This window comes from Pygoscelis adeliae, unplaced genomic scaffold (assembly GCF_000699105.1).
Source record: "Pygoscelis adeliae isolate BGI_AS28 unplaced genomic scaffold, ASM69910v1 Scaffold122, whole genome shotgun sequence".
NCBI lineage: Eukaryota > Metazoa > Chordata > Aves > Sphenisciformes > Spheniscidae > Pygoscelis > Pygoscelis adeliae.
In genome coordinates this window covers 3,651,925-3,667,348 of record NW_008824358.1, presented here as the reverse complement: position 1 = coordinate 3,667,348, position 15,424 = coordinate 3,651,925, and the positions used below count along the sequence as shown (strand labels likewise).

The 15,424-nt window shown below is 47.6% G+C and overlaps 1 protein-coding gene across 1 annotated transcript in view; it reads right to left on the bottom strand.

The window, feature by feature from the left end:
• Positions 1-15,424, bottom strand: part of BCL11A (B-cell CLL/lymphoma 11A (zinc finger protein)) — a 73,888-nt gene that overhangs the window by 52,341 nt on the left and 6,123 nt on the right. The window contains exon 2 of the mRNA XM_009319636.1: positions 15,026-15,355. Within this exon, the coding sequence (XP_009317911.1) occupies positions 15,026-15,355 (330 nt within the window). The remainder of the gene's footprint in view (positions 1-15,025; positions 15,356-15,424) is intronic.

Genomic DNA, 15,424 nt, shown 5'->3' with positions numbered 1-15,424 from the left:
TCAAGAAGCTTGTGATAAATTGTTCAAAGGGAAAAAAAAAAAAAATGGAACTGTGTCTTTTTTTTTTTTCCTTAGCCCTTCTCTCTCTTCTTGCCTTTAGCCAAAAGACCTGGGAGCATTTGATGTACAGTCAGCAGGTATTTAAAAAAAAAAAAAAAAAAAGAAAATTATTGAAAAGGCTGGCCGGCTCCGGGGCTGTGACACTCTCTCATCAAACTCTGGATTCCAGCCAAGTTCATCTGTTAATGGAGAGCCACAGCCAGGGCCCCCCCCCACCGCTCCCTCCTCTACCTCTTCCTCCCTCCTAAAAAACTAGACATCGATTATGTCTGTGCTTTTCCCTTTCTATTCAAGATAAACAAAGTGCTTCAAGTTCAGGGCACACCCTGGGACCCTTGACAAAGCAATCTATCATCCTGTCTGCTAAACCAGTCTGGCCACACCACCGCGGAGGAGACTAATGCTTCCAGTGTACAATTTTCCCTTTGTGCTGCTGCCCTATTACTAGTAACCTCTTTTCTTCCCTACCTTCCCAGGAGCAGATGTGCTTGACCACTTTGCCTAAGCCCCTCCTGGCAAAGGCATTTCTCACTGAAAGCAACCTCAAGCATTAAAAAAAAAAAACAAACCAACCACCAAGGAGCCGAGCCCCTGCCTGCTCCTTCCCCTCCCCGACTCCTCTCTCCATCCCTACGTCCACCAAAGAAATCCAGCACGGAGCTTGATTTTTCCTTCCCCCCTGAAGACTTCTTTTTAAGGAGTGAGTTCGGGTTTAAATCATACCCACTAATTCATTCTGACTTGCAATTAAATGCAAATACACTTTTATAGCCAGCATGGAGTGTATTAATTTTAAGAGCAAATGACAAAATAAGAATACAGTCCCTCCAATGCCAATAATGAATCGCACTATAAATCACGTTAGTGGTCACATTCATTAAAGCTTGTGAAGCGCTTTGAGATCCGCGGGTGCAACGTGCCATCAACCTACAAAGTAGCATCAGCTCGCCCGGACCTCGCTGCCATCGCTCAAGTGCCCCAGAGCCCAGTCGGGGGGCACAGCCAGCTCCCTTGCCGGCTGGGAGTCCCCGATCGCACAGGGGACACCCCGCCAAGTGCCGGGGACCCAACTCCACTCCCTGTCCCTCCCACCAGCACTCCGGGGAGGCCGGCGCTTCCCAGGCGAGCGGCGACGGTGGAATTCGCAGCCCAGTATTGAGGTTGGGTCTTGCCACCGGGCCATGCCATCCGGGCAAGGCGATTTAGGTCAAGGGATGGGCCAGGCTGGGTGCTCTAAAAAACAGGGCAGTTACAGGAATTAATAGGAAACCACAAATCGCCATTTAAGGTGCACTTCATAACAGCTAGCGTGGCCTTCTTCCGATGCTCCCGGCTGCAGACAGCTCTTACCCCTTCCCCAGGTCTACACAGCGCTCCATTTGCTTGCCAGCACTAAGATCCTCTGCACCGTTTATCAGCCAACATGGGGGAAAGTGAGGTTTTTCTGGCTCCTTTGTTTTGTTAGGACAGCTGTGTGCCATTCCCACCCCCTCCCACCCATCCTCTCCTAAAGAAATAATTAAATCCAATTAGGACCAGAAAGTAATTTACATTTTGGTTCTGTGTAAGACTGGGAGGGGGGAGAAGGGGGGGGGAAAAAAATCCCATAAAACATGTTGCAATGAAATTTCATTCCTTTGCTACTTATTTGCCTGCTTTTGCATTTGAAGATACCTCAGACTGCACTTTCACTCTTTAAAGGTCTGCCTTTTACGTTTTGGTGCACAGACAGAGGGAGAGAGAGGAGGAAGGTGGAAGAGAGGAAACTTGTTCCCATTCCCTGCTCCGTGAACAAGAGGGCTCTGCTGGGGCGGCCCATCCTGCTCCTGCTCCTGCTCCTGCTCCTGCTCCTGCTCCTGCTCCTGCTCCTGCTCCTGCTCCTCCCCTCGCCGTGCCGGGGGCTCCTCCGCCGCGGTTTGCTGATTTACAGAACCTCGGTATGTGAATGGCAAAAATTCCTTGGCATAAGTATATGTTTGCTGATCACATTTCAGATCATGTGTTGTTCATTATTATGACTTGCTCAGAAACAGTTTGCTACAGTTATGTGGGTTTGCCTTGGATTTTTTTTCCTCTTTTAGTACATTGAAAACAGCCCGGGGTGGGGGGGGGGGAGAAGGAGGGGAGGAGGAAGCAAATGAGAAAATGTTTTTGTGTCTATACGTTACCTCAAACGGCTATTGAAAAAAATTACAGAAAGGAATACACAATATTCCAGGACTGGGAAGCAGGGGGAAAAGGAAATGAGATTAACAAATCATTTCTTAAAGATGAATGTAATGTCAAATTTTGAAGTGGAACATTTTCCTTTGGATGCATATGGAATTATATGTGGATTTGATATTTATACACTTCTGAACTATCTAAAAATACATCCAGCCAAACCGATGCATTGAATTTAATCCGGTGCATTATTTAAGCAGCTAGAATAGAAGGCCTTTTTGCCAGGCAAGGCATCAGTGTGAGTACTGTCTGTAGCACAGGTCAGCAAGTCCAGGACACATTTATTTCTAAAAATACTGCTCCTTGCCTTGTGCAGAGAACTTTTTTTTCTGAGTCTGCATTTTGGCAATTAGAAAAGCAAATACGGCATTGCTCAAGAAAAAATAAACAACGTTTCCAAACAACGTGAGTGTTTCGCTTTCACCTGTGTTGTAAAACTCCCATTAATTACAGAGAGTTTGCTCTGACCTCCTCCAGCGATTCACCCCCATCTTTGCCCGTGGGAGATGGTACAAGCGGGTTTTCCTTCACCGTGTAGGTAACCTGGGCGCTCTCCTCCCCGCGCCCGGCGCAAAACACGAACATTTACTTTTTTGTCATTTTCATATAGTAAATTATCCATTAGATTTCATCATATCTTGCTAAAGCAATTACATCAAGAAAATGATAGCGCGTGTGGAATCAATTATGCATGCACTTGGCCAGGGACCAAAGGCTATGAAGTCGGAGAGGGCAGAATCGTTCGACACACACAAATAAAAAGCCCCTGGATCTCGCAGATGGACCCCATCAGTTCATCTTACTGCCGAAAAAGTTCATGCACTTAATAATTTATTTGTGTTCTGGATACTGTTTCCCAGCTGAATATTAACAACTTTGAACTGAACCATGCTTTCAGTGTGGTATGGGTGGAAGTCATGGAAGGGCAGCACTAGGTCTCCTCCGAGGTTAAAATTATACTTCTGTTCCTTCCAGAATGGTCATTTTCCCTCTCCATTTATTTTCTTTCATTAAGCAGTGCCTTTAATCAGGGTATCCGTTTCACCCTTCCAATTCATCTTCTTACCCAGTGATAAACTCTCAAACCAAAGTTGAGCATCAATTACCAAAGACGAACAACTGAACGGGTGAAGCGAAGGCGAAGGCCCGATCCCACAGCCGAGAGCCGCGGTGCCGCCGGCTCAGGGGCCAGCCGGACGGGGACCCAAGGGCAAAGCCCCAGCCAGGCGGGAGGGCCAGCGGACGGCCTCCGGCGGTGGCCGCGCGCGGACACCCGGGCAGGTTACAAAAGCTGGGCAGGCTTCCAGCCAGGCTGTTCCCAGTTTCCCCTCCCAGCTCGCAACGAGGGTTGGATGATTAACGCCTTGCCTGGGGAAGGCAAGGAGAAAAAGACCCTTCCTTGCGATGAGGCAACTGGAAGACTTGACTGGAAGAGGAGCAGCACCAACGGCACGACCTGCTCCTCTGAACGGGGGCGCTCCCTCCCCGGCGCCACCGTCCCCCAAACGCAAAACCGCCACCGAAACGCCAAGAGCAGCTTTGCACACGTGTGCGGTGCCGGATCAGGCCCGGGGCGCGTGTCTTCAAGGCCAGTCGTGCAAAGAAGAGCCCGGGCCCTGCCGTGTCCTGCCCTGCCGTCACCTCTCCCTTCTGCCCAGGCAGCTCCGGATCACGGAAAATAATTCTTTTCCATCTATACGTACAGAATTTTTTTTTAAAGGAATGTCTCCCCCAAATGGGAACAATTTCCTTCTACACTTCCAACCAAGTGTACTTAACATTAAAAGAGAACTGATAGAACATATTTAATTACTCAAGGTTAGACTCCTAATTCCTCAATTCACTAAAGGAAACTTGGCAAGAAGATGCATCATTTTGCTGCTTTCTACTGGAGCATCTGAGGGAGAAGAGCCACTGAGGCAGCTAATACACAAAACATGATCAAAAGTGATTAACAACAGCTTCATATGCAAATTGCATTAATGAAGGAGTGCAAAGTCATCATGTAAATTAAATATGTCAAATCTCTTGGTGAACTTTCAATCTTGAGAAGAAAAAACACCGCTTTAATTTTTTTACATCATCAATTTTCCAAGATTGAAAATCTAAGAATCTTGGTGCTATAAAACAATTTTCACCTTTTTTTTCTCCTTCAGCAGCCTGACAGGCTGGCCTGATGTGTGCCGAATGCACATGTTAATAGGCCAATCAAAAATGCAAAACAATTCGCAATTACTGCAAGGACCTAATGGTCATTAGAATTTACAACTAGGTAATGAACTAAAGTCTGCCCACACCATGCATATTCATAAAGCAATTTAGCCTTTGAAGATTAAAGAAGTGCTTAAAATTCAAATGAGCTTTAGCAAATTATCAGTAAGATTCATCCAAAAAGCAAAAGGGTTTTTCTTCCTGTGATTTCCTTATTTTTTTAATGCAAAATTGTTATATCTTCCAGACCGAGCTTCAACTAAACACAGGGCTCCGAGTCAAGCCAAAGGGGCTGGAGACAAACAGAGGCAGAAAACATTGTTATGGACTTTGTTCAGAAAACTAAGCCCTTAAGAGCCAAACCTATCTCTAAACATGGTAATTTATCAAAAGCAGCACAGACTTGCTCATAGGCAGTATTGTGTGCCGCTCTCCGAGAGCAGATTAACAAGATTTCCGCCACCCTCCAAAAAAGCCTTTTTCCCCTCAAGTCACATCTTCCGTGTAAACAGCAAATGTATTATAAAAACATTATTTTCATCAAAGTGCAGCAGCATTAATTTTAGGAACTCGCTGCATTTAAAAAGGAGGGATGAAAAGATCTCTGCACCGGAGCGTGCCACCGAGAAAGTCGCTTCGCTCCCAGGGAGCGAAGCCGCCGCCGAGAGAGAGAGAGAAAGGCGGCTCCGCCGCAGGGGAGGGAGCCCGCCGCCGAGAGAGAGAGAGAGAGAGGAGTTTGTGGGGGGACCGCTCAGCGCCGGCGGCCGCTCGCGAACTTGGCTCCGCTCTCGGCCGGCCCCGTCGGGGCCTGATCCTGCCGGCACCTCCTGCGGCACCCCGAGGGGTGCAGAGGAGGGGAGCCCCGGCTTTGCCAGCCACCCCGGGGGCAGGAGGAGGTTGGGGAAGGAAGGCTGCTCCGCCTGCCTCCCCGGCGCCCCGACTTTGAAGGATGGATGAACGTTCAAATAATTTCTTTTCCCTCCTCCCCAGCCTTCCCCAGCCTCATGGCTTATCTTACCTGCGCCCCTGCAGAGCAAAAGAGAGGATGCCCGGGGCCGTGCTAACGCCCCACATTTTTAACATTTATTGGACAGAATAGGACCCGGCGCCACGCGAAAGCCGCACCAGCAAACATCTGTATCAGCCACGAGCCCCCGGTTTTGACCGATTCCCCCCGACTTCAACATGACTTCACATGAGGAGAGTTCAGCGAGGGCCGATACGGGATGTGACAGCATAAATCAGAGTTAGATTAAAAACAAAAGTTTAGAAACTACCGCCGGGTCGCCGAGCTCTTCGAGGCCATGTCTCCCAAACTGCCTCCAAGTCATCTCCCCCATGAGGAGATTCCCCCCCCCCCTTTCTTTCACTGCTTCCGGAGACGGCACACGGACGTAAAAACCGCACCACTGGGCTCCGAGTATTCCTTAAAATAAAGCAATTAACTTATTTCCAGGCTCCAGCAAGCGATCGTGACAGCCTCCCCCCGGCAGAAAGTGGGAGCCGTGGTCCCTTGACCCCCGGCCAACACAAAAGAGGCAGCCCCAGCACAATGCCTGCTGTCAGCAACTGAATTATTTTTATACAGGAATTTTTATCTCTATTGTACAAACAAGTATGTGTCTGTGCTGACTTGTTAAGCAATCCACTTGTATGTAGAATAAGATTTTTTTTTCCCTGCTACCAGTCACACAGCTCTGAGATCAGAAGAAATACATACTCTTTGAAGCTCCTCAAATGTTTTAGTTAAAAGGACAGCAGTTGTTTTCAAAGATCCAAGAGTATCTTTATCAGAATTTAATTTTTCCTCATTGATTTTTTTTCTAAGGTAACACAAATTTAACACAGGACAGTTTATTACAAAATAATACAGCCTCTAAATAATCTTCCAGGAGGTAATACTCTCTTTTTCCAAATGCATCCCACTGTGGTTTACTTCCTCAAAGAGAACAAGGCTCCCCAACTCCTCTTTCTTTTTGCGCAACAACTATTTCCTAAATATGAAAATCAGCATCGATAATAGAGAAAACGCAGCGAAAAGCCCCTGGCCACCCTCACGCAGTAAACGCTCCACGCACTTGCGGTGCCCTGGCTGAAGCACAGCAGTTTCGCTGATATATTCTCTTACTCCAGAAAGAATAAACTCAGTAGCTAAAATGCAACGAAACCCAGATGATTCATGCAATGTCCAAAAAAAACCAGCTGTGATGCTGTAGCAAAGTAACGCTGGGTGACAAATTAATTGCTGCGAATTTGGAGGGGGGGGGGGGCATTTTTATTTTTGCATTTTATATTTTGCTGCCTGCTAAATCAATTAAGTTGAGCGATGAATGCGGGATTAAACTCCTTACTTCCTAAGGAGTGAGGAACTGTAATGTGTGTTTATTTAAAAAAGGTAATAGTTGTAGTAATAGTAATAATAATAATAATAATATCCACAACAACAATAATAACACCACTGAAGGCAGGGCTCTTCTTTAAGCCTTTGTTGTTCAGCAGTAATTCCATTGTTTATTTAGGCAGAGGTTTTTCTATCTGAAGCTAAGATCAAATCGTAGGTGTAATTGTTCAGCACTTATGCAAAGCAGGGGGAGGATAGAAGCAGAAAGTCCTTGGTTTTGACTGACCAAAGCTCCCCGGGTCTCCCTCCGCCAGCACCCGCTCCGGGGCCAATTCAGCACCCTCTGAAGCTGCTTCAGACCTCAATGCCATCCTGACAACGCCTACCTGGAAGGGCAGGGTTGAAGCACTGCCTTCTCCTCGACAGCTATTTCACAGGGATATTAAGCCTCATTTCCTTGACGACAATGCAGTTATTTGGTTTTTGCTTCTTGCTCCAGTCTTGGCATTTTAGCTGTTTAGTGTGAAACACAAAAACCTAAGCTCGAGCTGAGCTCCATACCCATCAAATAGGGGAAAGCGGGGGGGGGGTGTGTGTTTAGCAGCAACATGTTCAGGTAAAAAGTTCCAGCAGAATTGCAGCAGGCAAGCGGGGAGAGGTCTCCAGGGAGAGCAGAGAGAAGAAACACTTTGGTGCACTGTCTGCAAACCCAGAATTCAGCAGCTTTTTTTGGCAGCCAATTTGTTTCAAGTGTTTTGTTTCAGGAAACGTATGTATTTTTCTTTGTGCATTTTGTGGATTTACTACAACCGCTCCTGACAGCTGTTGATTCAGTTAAATGAGCACATTATTAAAAATCCTCTAACGTAGCCGCGCTGAAAAACAGACACCTTTGGATGGAGCTGAAGATCTGAACCCAGAAGAAGATGCAAATGAAACCTCTGTGAAGAGGATGTACAGCCTGGGCCGTGCCTGCAGCTGGGGGGGGGCAAAGGCAGCCCCATCCCCTGTTTGTGGTGTCTTTCTTTTCTTTGTTTCGACCAGACCATACTAAAAAGGAATGAAAAGCAAAGCAAACGATCCCAAATATAAAAAAGTAAATGTTTGCTAATACTTGGAAAAATTACAGCCCCAGCAGGCTGGCATTAATGCGCTTCAAAAAATTCTGCACTGTGCCCCATACTTCGTTTTCTGTCCTTACTTGCTAGCCAATTTTGCAGAGGAAGAACACCTATACGAAACGAGGAGGGAAAGAAGTGGATGTTTTCATTTTGCTTTAGATCAAAGGCAAACAAGAATGCAAACTGTGGCATATTGAATATTTTTTTCCACTGCTGTCATTCACACCAGGCTATCGAAGTTTTATACAATTCCCCAGCCCGGCTGCATATTAAGCTGGCTGTGTACAGCTTTATTACAGCGTGGTGGTGAGGAAACATTAATATTCCTGTGTTGCATCTGACAGCACATTTACATGTGCCCATCTGAGCTCACACCTGAGAGCTGCTCCAAGGTACAGTAGCTGTGCTCCGATTGTAAAGGCAAATGAAGAACACAAATTCCCTGCTGGGATCGGGGCTGACCCCACCACACCCCACACCGCAAACCTTTCCCTTGCCAACCCGAGGCAATGCCACCTCCGAATGAAGAATGAGCCGGGGAGCAGCCACCAAGTTACCAGCCCTCGCAGAAGAAGAGCGAAAAGCCTCGCTGAAATATTTTAAAGATGCACAGCGAGTGCAGCTGGCCAATAAAGGTTGGGAAATAAACTCGCTGAACCCCGCGCGGGATGCGTTGCATACTAAACCTGATTAGGAAGACGGGGAGGATGTTTATGGGCTTCAAAATGGGTTTGGCGTTAACACAGGAGGCTTTGAATAACGGGAGCGCTTGGTCTGCCCGTCCACGAGGGCCCGCAGCCGCCGGTCCAGCTCCTGCAAGCATTTAAGTGCGCAGGTGCCGTTCGGTCCGTGCCCGGCAGGGCAAAGCGCACCCGGGGTGGGGGCCCTGAAGAGCAAACTGAGTTTCATGGAAATTCATGATGAAATGGAAAACAGGTCACCCCAGCCGCTCGGGCGGTTTGTGGGTCCATTAACGTGCCTGTTATTTTTAAAAGTATGTAATAAATCACAGCAATCCATGTACTGATATCAGCCATCGTGGGCCCAAACCCGCTACGCCCGACGTTACCAGGAGGCAGGCTGGAGCTACCGCGTTTGTATCAAGCGAGATAAAATGTGTTCGTTAGCCCAGGGGGAAAAAAAAAAAAACCCAACCAACCAATGGTTAATTTTAGGGCCATGCTACTAGTATGAATATAGGTCTTAACGTACTAAAAATACGTGATCTCGGCGTATTTTATGAACTTGTGCAATATCCCAGAAGCTGACACATAGAACAGAGCCCTCCCGGACGGAAGCGGCGTTCAGACGCCCGCCAGGCTGAGAAGACGACCTCCCCGGACTCGCGACATCGCTGGCAGCACCCCGACCCAAACAAAATCACAACAAGCAGAAAGGTAATGAGAGCTCCTCAGCGATTAGCTAAAAAAAAAAAAACAAAACAAAAAACCAAAAACCAAAAAAAAACCCAACCCCAACACAACCAAGTGGCAATGTGCCAGGCCGTGTCCAGCCTGATGCTAAACGCCTTTTATTGCACAAAGCTGGTACTATTGGATATAAAAACAGACCCAAGTTTGAAGGGAATTTTGTCCAAAAAATTTCCGTTAAGGAGGATGCGCGCAGGCAAACAACTGGAGGCTGAACTCCCGTTGCCTGACACTGCCTCGCCTGCCTCTTTAATCGTCTCCATTATTTGAATGAAGTAAGAAAGAGCTCGTGGGCTGAGGGTTGCATATACAAAACGGGGTGATGCTAATAGGCCTCCTCCTCTTTAAAAGAGGCACTACCAAATTATGGGACTGTTTAGGGAAGACTTTATTTCTCCCACCGGGCTCATTTGAAGGTGTTTAATTTACTCCCTGCCTCAGTTTCCATCACCCGGCATTCGTTGTTGGGACTCGCTGCACAGAGCCTTACGTTTATTACGCACATCATTTTCAAAGCTTTCGGCACGTGACGCTAACGTGCGCCTTTTCAGATCTATACGAAGTTTAACGCGTGCCGGGCTGCCTCTTCAACCACAAGCATTTTGGACGCAGCGATGCTTCAGCCCATGGTGAGCTCCACAATTAGATGTCCCATACAATAGGAGAAAGAATGCAAAACATTATTTCTCATCCTCTAAACCAGAAGATCTGATTTGCAGGAAACAAAAAAGCAGAAAGATTCAGGGCACTGCAACATTCTGATGCTCCCCTGGAAAGATCACGCCGATGCAGAGGAAAACTTTCTACCCTGCTTCTGTGCTTCGAGTGAACTCGTATTTGTGTTTCCAGTAAAGAGCCATTTTTACATCAACTGTCTGTAACAGCAGGGAATAGGAAAACTAACACAATCTTTACCTCGTACAAAGGATGCTATTGGTGTCACGTGTTCGCTTCTTCAAAAAATGTTTTTTGTAAAAGACAACGGGGAAAGCAGAGGAACGATTGACTCTTCCCCGTACCCCCGCGCGAGTAGCGTTAGAGCAACTTTTTGATCCCCTACATTTTTTACATTCCCCCCCCCTCCTCCCCGAGAAGTAGATTTCACAGCCGCACAGGCCACCGCCTTTAATTAAGCTTTCAAAAGTCTTCTGACAATGCCAACAATTGCAAGACACTTCTGGAGCTCAATCATGCAATCATCGTGACACTTCTATTTACAATTTGTCTTAGAAAGAGTTTCTCTGACATTGTACTTTGACAAAACAGCCAAGCTGCCAGTTCACAACCTTTCTCTGTCTTATTTACAAATACAGCTTGTACGCAGGGCTCCGAACCTCAGGAGCGGGAGCCTTTGGGTAGCACCCTCACTATTTTTCCTGCCTGCGACTGTTTTACCCAGCCTGTGCTCTCTGTTTCTTTGTATGGGGAAGGCAGACAGAATTCGACGCCGAAATATTTCCATATTCCTCCCCCCTCCCCTTTTTTTAAGCTTTCATCTTATTGTCCAGATGCAATGCTAACTATTCAATGCAGACGTCAATAATTTTTTTGTCTCCGGAACAAAACAAAATAATAAGGAATCGCAATTTACAACCTACAGAATTACAATGGCAACTACTATTAACAGCCCAAGAAAATTTCTGTGGTGCAATGACTACTCAAAGACATTGCCTCCTGAGAACTGTAATAATCAAATGTACTTGGTCCAAAATTTAGTACCAAATTATGTCCACCTTCCCCCCGATTACTGCAGACAGAGGTTTTTCTTACGTTATTTTCCCACGTATTTTATTTGAATGCCACAAGCAGCCTGAGAATAAAGGATGGGAGCAGTAAAAATGATCTCCCCTCCTCCTCCCCTCTTTGTACAGTAAATACGGCATCCGCAGATACACGCTCGGCATTATAAAGGGGAGTACGCAGCAGCACTCCAAAGTGTTCCTCCAACTGAATCCAAGTAACATTTAAGATCCTTCCTCGCCCAAAAAACAGCCTTTCATTAATTCCCTCGGATTTATACATTCAACAAACAAACCGCTAAAACCTGACACCGGCGGACGATAAATATTTCTTCAGCCTTTTCAATAAGTGAACAGCGATTTTACATTCACTGATCTCTAGATACTTCAGTTAATATTTCCCCCTATTGTAAAATATGGGAGCGGATAACTAAAGCCCTGCCGTAGCACTCACTGCAAATCACGGGCTGCCGGTGTCTGGTGGTGAGGCTTTGACATACATATTGATGAAAGCTGCCTCATTGGACCCACACAACATATCCTATTAATTTTCGGTTAAATTTATGACATTTCAGCTATAGCGCTGGATCAGCATCACTCAAAATTTTATAGCAAGTCAAAGCTACGCGCAGGCAGACACCCACGCGGAAGAAACAGGTACGCATGCCTGCACCTATATGGATCTCACAGCTACTGCACAGGTTGCCCACATACATATAAGCTCTTGCAATCATCCCCGTCTCTGGAAAACGGCGAGGATAAAGAGCAGCCTATCGACGGTTAAAATAGACATCATTTCTCCCTGCATTTGAATGACTCGCTGCCTCCTTCCTTGCCTTTAGATGAGCCGATCCTTAACCGTTACTTAAGATGATCTTTTACTGTAACACACCAACTTACTGACTACAAAACTGCAGACAGAGCACATGCTGCATCCAGAGCTAACCTACAGCACCTCCGTATCCAGAGCTAACCTGTAACACCTCTTTCAGCCTAATAACTAATTTGGGGCATTTTTACGTTGCTACTAAATACATATTTTCTGGTCTTTCACCAGAAAGAATCAGTTCCCTCAACTCCTGTGTATTTTTCTAAAGGCAGCCTCTGTCCTTTTTTTTTTTCATTAATTGCACACTCATATCTTTTTGCATTTCGCATTCTTGCACAGAAATCGGATATAAAATATCAGAATTTGAAGAGCCCAAGGTTCACTGCAGGGGCCTTCCAGAAACCTGAACTCCACAGCTCACTCCAAGACCCTCACCGGTGACTTTACTGCCGGACCCCACAAACTCCTGGACAGGGGCCACTCCAGCTATTGCCACCCTTCTTTGGGATACGAGGGATCTAAACTCATCCACGTGAAAGGGGAGACGAAAACACGAAGGGGAGGGACAGCGGGAGACCCCGTAACTCCTGGTGCTCCTTTCCCGCCTCCCACAGCCAGGCTGCATTTCCCACCACAGGGAACAAGCAGGGGACCCCAGCGCCCATCGGCTCCGTCCCGGCCAGGGACGCGCAGGAAAAGACCTGTGCTCTCGGACCGCTCGTCCGCGGGCACGGCTGGGCACCACCGCGCGGAAAACTTGGGGCCGGAGATGCCCGGACGACCGCAGCTCAGTCTCTACTCACAACAGCGCTCGTGGCTTGCACCACGGACCCGAGCCCGCTCCCAGCCAGGCCCACCTGCACAGCAAAGGCAGTCCCTGCGTGTAAGAGCGAGCAGGATCAGGCCCCTGCCGATGTGCCCCTCTCCCTACCCATTGCCCTCCACTCACCAAGCCATTTAAAGTCAGTTAAAACTACAGCCTTTTCTGAATTAACGGCCCCGTGACACCGTGCGAGGCCGAATCCTGCTCACTTCACATCCCCCGCGCCACACGAAAGCGTAGTTTGGCTCGCCGAGTCTCCCGTGCCAAACAAGTACCAGAGCAAAAACCCTCAGCTGAGGAGTTTCCCCACGTGCAGAACTCGCCGCCGCGGCCGTGCCTCCAGCCGAGGGACCTATTCGGGACCACGGGGAGGAGAGCGGGTTTAATTCTTGCTTGACAGATACTGTGTTTTGTCTTTTCAACAGAGCGGCGCCGTACGTAAATACAGCGTTACATCATACCGCCGCTCCTCCATATTTGGTGATTTAGTATGGCTCCAGAGCTCGGAAGACTACAAATCCCTTCCGCCAGGCTCCCGCTTCATTAATCATGCCCTACGCTTCTGCTCGTTTTCCATCAGATCACAGGCAGCACATGGAAATGGGCACTGCCCTCTACCACTCCGGGGGGGGGGAAAAAAACCACCTTTAACGTCCGTGGCTGGGAAGTGCAGTATGCGGAATTATTGGGTTTTTTAAGTCTCATTCAAAACACAGCTTAGCAGTAGCTGAGCCTCTGTTTCCTCTTAAACATACATATATACATATATTCAAAGTAATACCTATTACTCCGCGGAAACAGTATATATTCATTCACACGCCGTATGCGTGTGGACGCACATGGCTTTGCATACACACATGCGCGCAGACAGACACGGGCGCACCGATACATATTTGCTGCCACCGCAACAGCCTCAAAACTACAGCTCTCCAGCGTGATTTGCCGGCCGGTTTGGAGGCCGGGGAGGCTGCAGGAGTATCGCGGTGAACCTCCCAGCGCCTACCGCCCTATTATGGTTTAACTTCGTGGCCAAAGCAAGCCCAAGACAAGCTCCAGCGCATCGTGTGATGATGTACTGCGCCTCTGACAACCCAAAGAGCGGTACCGGCAGTGCCGCGTCCCAAACATCGCTGGGAAGGGGGGTTTGAAACTGGTTCAGGCATTTGTTGGTGTTGATACGCTGCGGTCTCGCCTTTTTCGACCAGTAGCATTGGCGCGGTTTGAAGTGATCTGCAACGCTCGCTGCAAATGGGTAGTACTCTTGTTTACTAGCAGGATTTTAAAAGCAGAGCGTGCCTTGTTACGCTCCCAGGGCTCTGGGATTTTCTTTCACGTAGTATGCTCTATTTTTTAACCTCATTTGTGAAACTATCTGCACGGCAAATGGCTTTCCGGTTTAAAAAAAAAAAAAAAAACATTATGCTAAGAAATAGAATTATTTACCCTTTTTTTTAAAATTACATTTTATATTGTTTGTTGCACAAAACAGAACTCTGCCTTGGACATTTGTACGGCTGACATGTGGTTGTGTAAACCGCAAACAAAATCAAGATACATCTGTCAAAACCACATCAGAGACAAGAGAGAGCACAGCGAAGCATTTATCATTTGGCTGAGGAGGCAGGCTGCAGAGAGCGGCCTTTCCTGTCAAACCAACCTTTTGAAATTTCCAACATGCCCTTAAACTTTTCGAATAAGCATGTCTGTGCGCTTCAGCAACTGCCCTCTCTACTCTGGCCTGGCCAGTCGAAAATGGCATCTTAAAGTCAAGGTCGGTGGTGTCACTTTGCCATGGGGCTGTGTTTAATTACAGTCCATACGCTGACAGCCAATATGGAACCAAGGCTGGCTGATGCTCGGTTAACTCTTTCACCCCTGACTTTGCCAAAGACTCGAAAGCTCCTCGCTTTATCGCGTGGCAGGCTCTGAAATCTCCTCCTGCAGCGCTACGGCAGGCGAGACACTGGGAGACGGTGACTACAATACAGGCAAATCACGAGAGCGGCCTCAAACAATACTGTTAGAAATACTGGCTGGCACGGCACGTGCCTGTTGATCCTGCCTCTGCGCAGGCACTAGGAAATACCGGTCGTGCGCTCACCGCTAACCGAAGGCAGGGTATTTAACACGTCGGCCGTCACGGCGAGCAGAACAGAGAGACAGACACAGCAGTTTACAACTGCGAACATGCTACGTTGCAACTGAAACGGAAATGAACTCGCAAACACTTCTCCTTGCTTTAATTTACCTGCTATATGTTCCTGTTTAGGGCAAATTCCTCTAGATGACGTTGATAAACAATCGTCATCCTCTGGCGTAACCTGGATGCCAACCTCCACAGGATTGGATGCTTTTTTCAGCTCACTTGGTGAGGGTGAAGGTGGCTTATCCACAGCCTTCTCTAAGCAGAGACTGCCATTGCATTGTTTCCGTTTGTGCTCAATAAAAATAAGAATGTCCCCCAACGGGAAGTTCATCTGACACTGGCCACAAGTGAGGAGGTCGTGGTCCCCTTCCGGAGCTCCCAATGTGCCATGTTCAGGTTCGTCATCAGTGAGAATGGCTTCAAGAGGTTCGGCTGCAGTTTGAGAAACAAAAGGAGAATCATTAGAGCTCTCGGGAAAGGCACCGGGCACGGGGGGCGGGG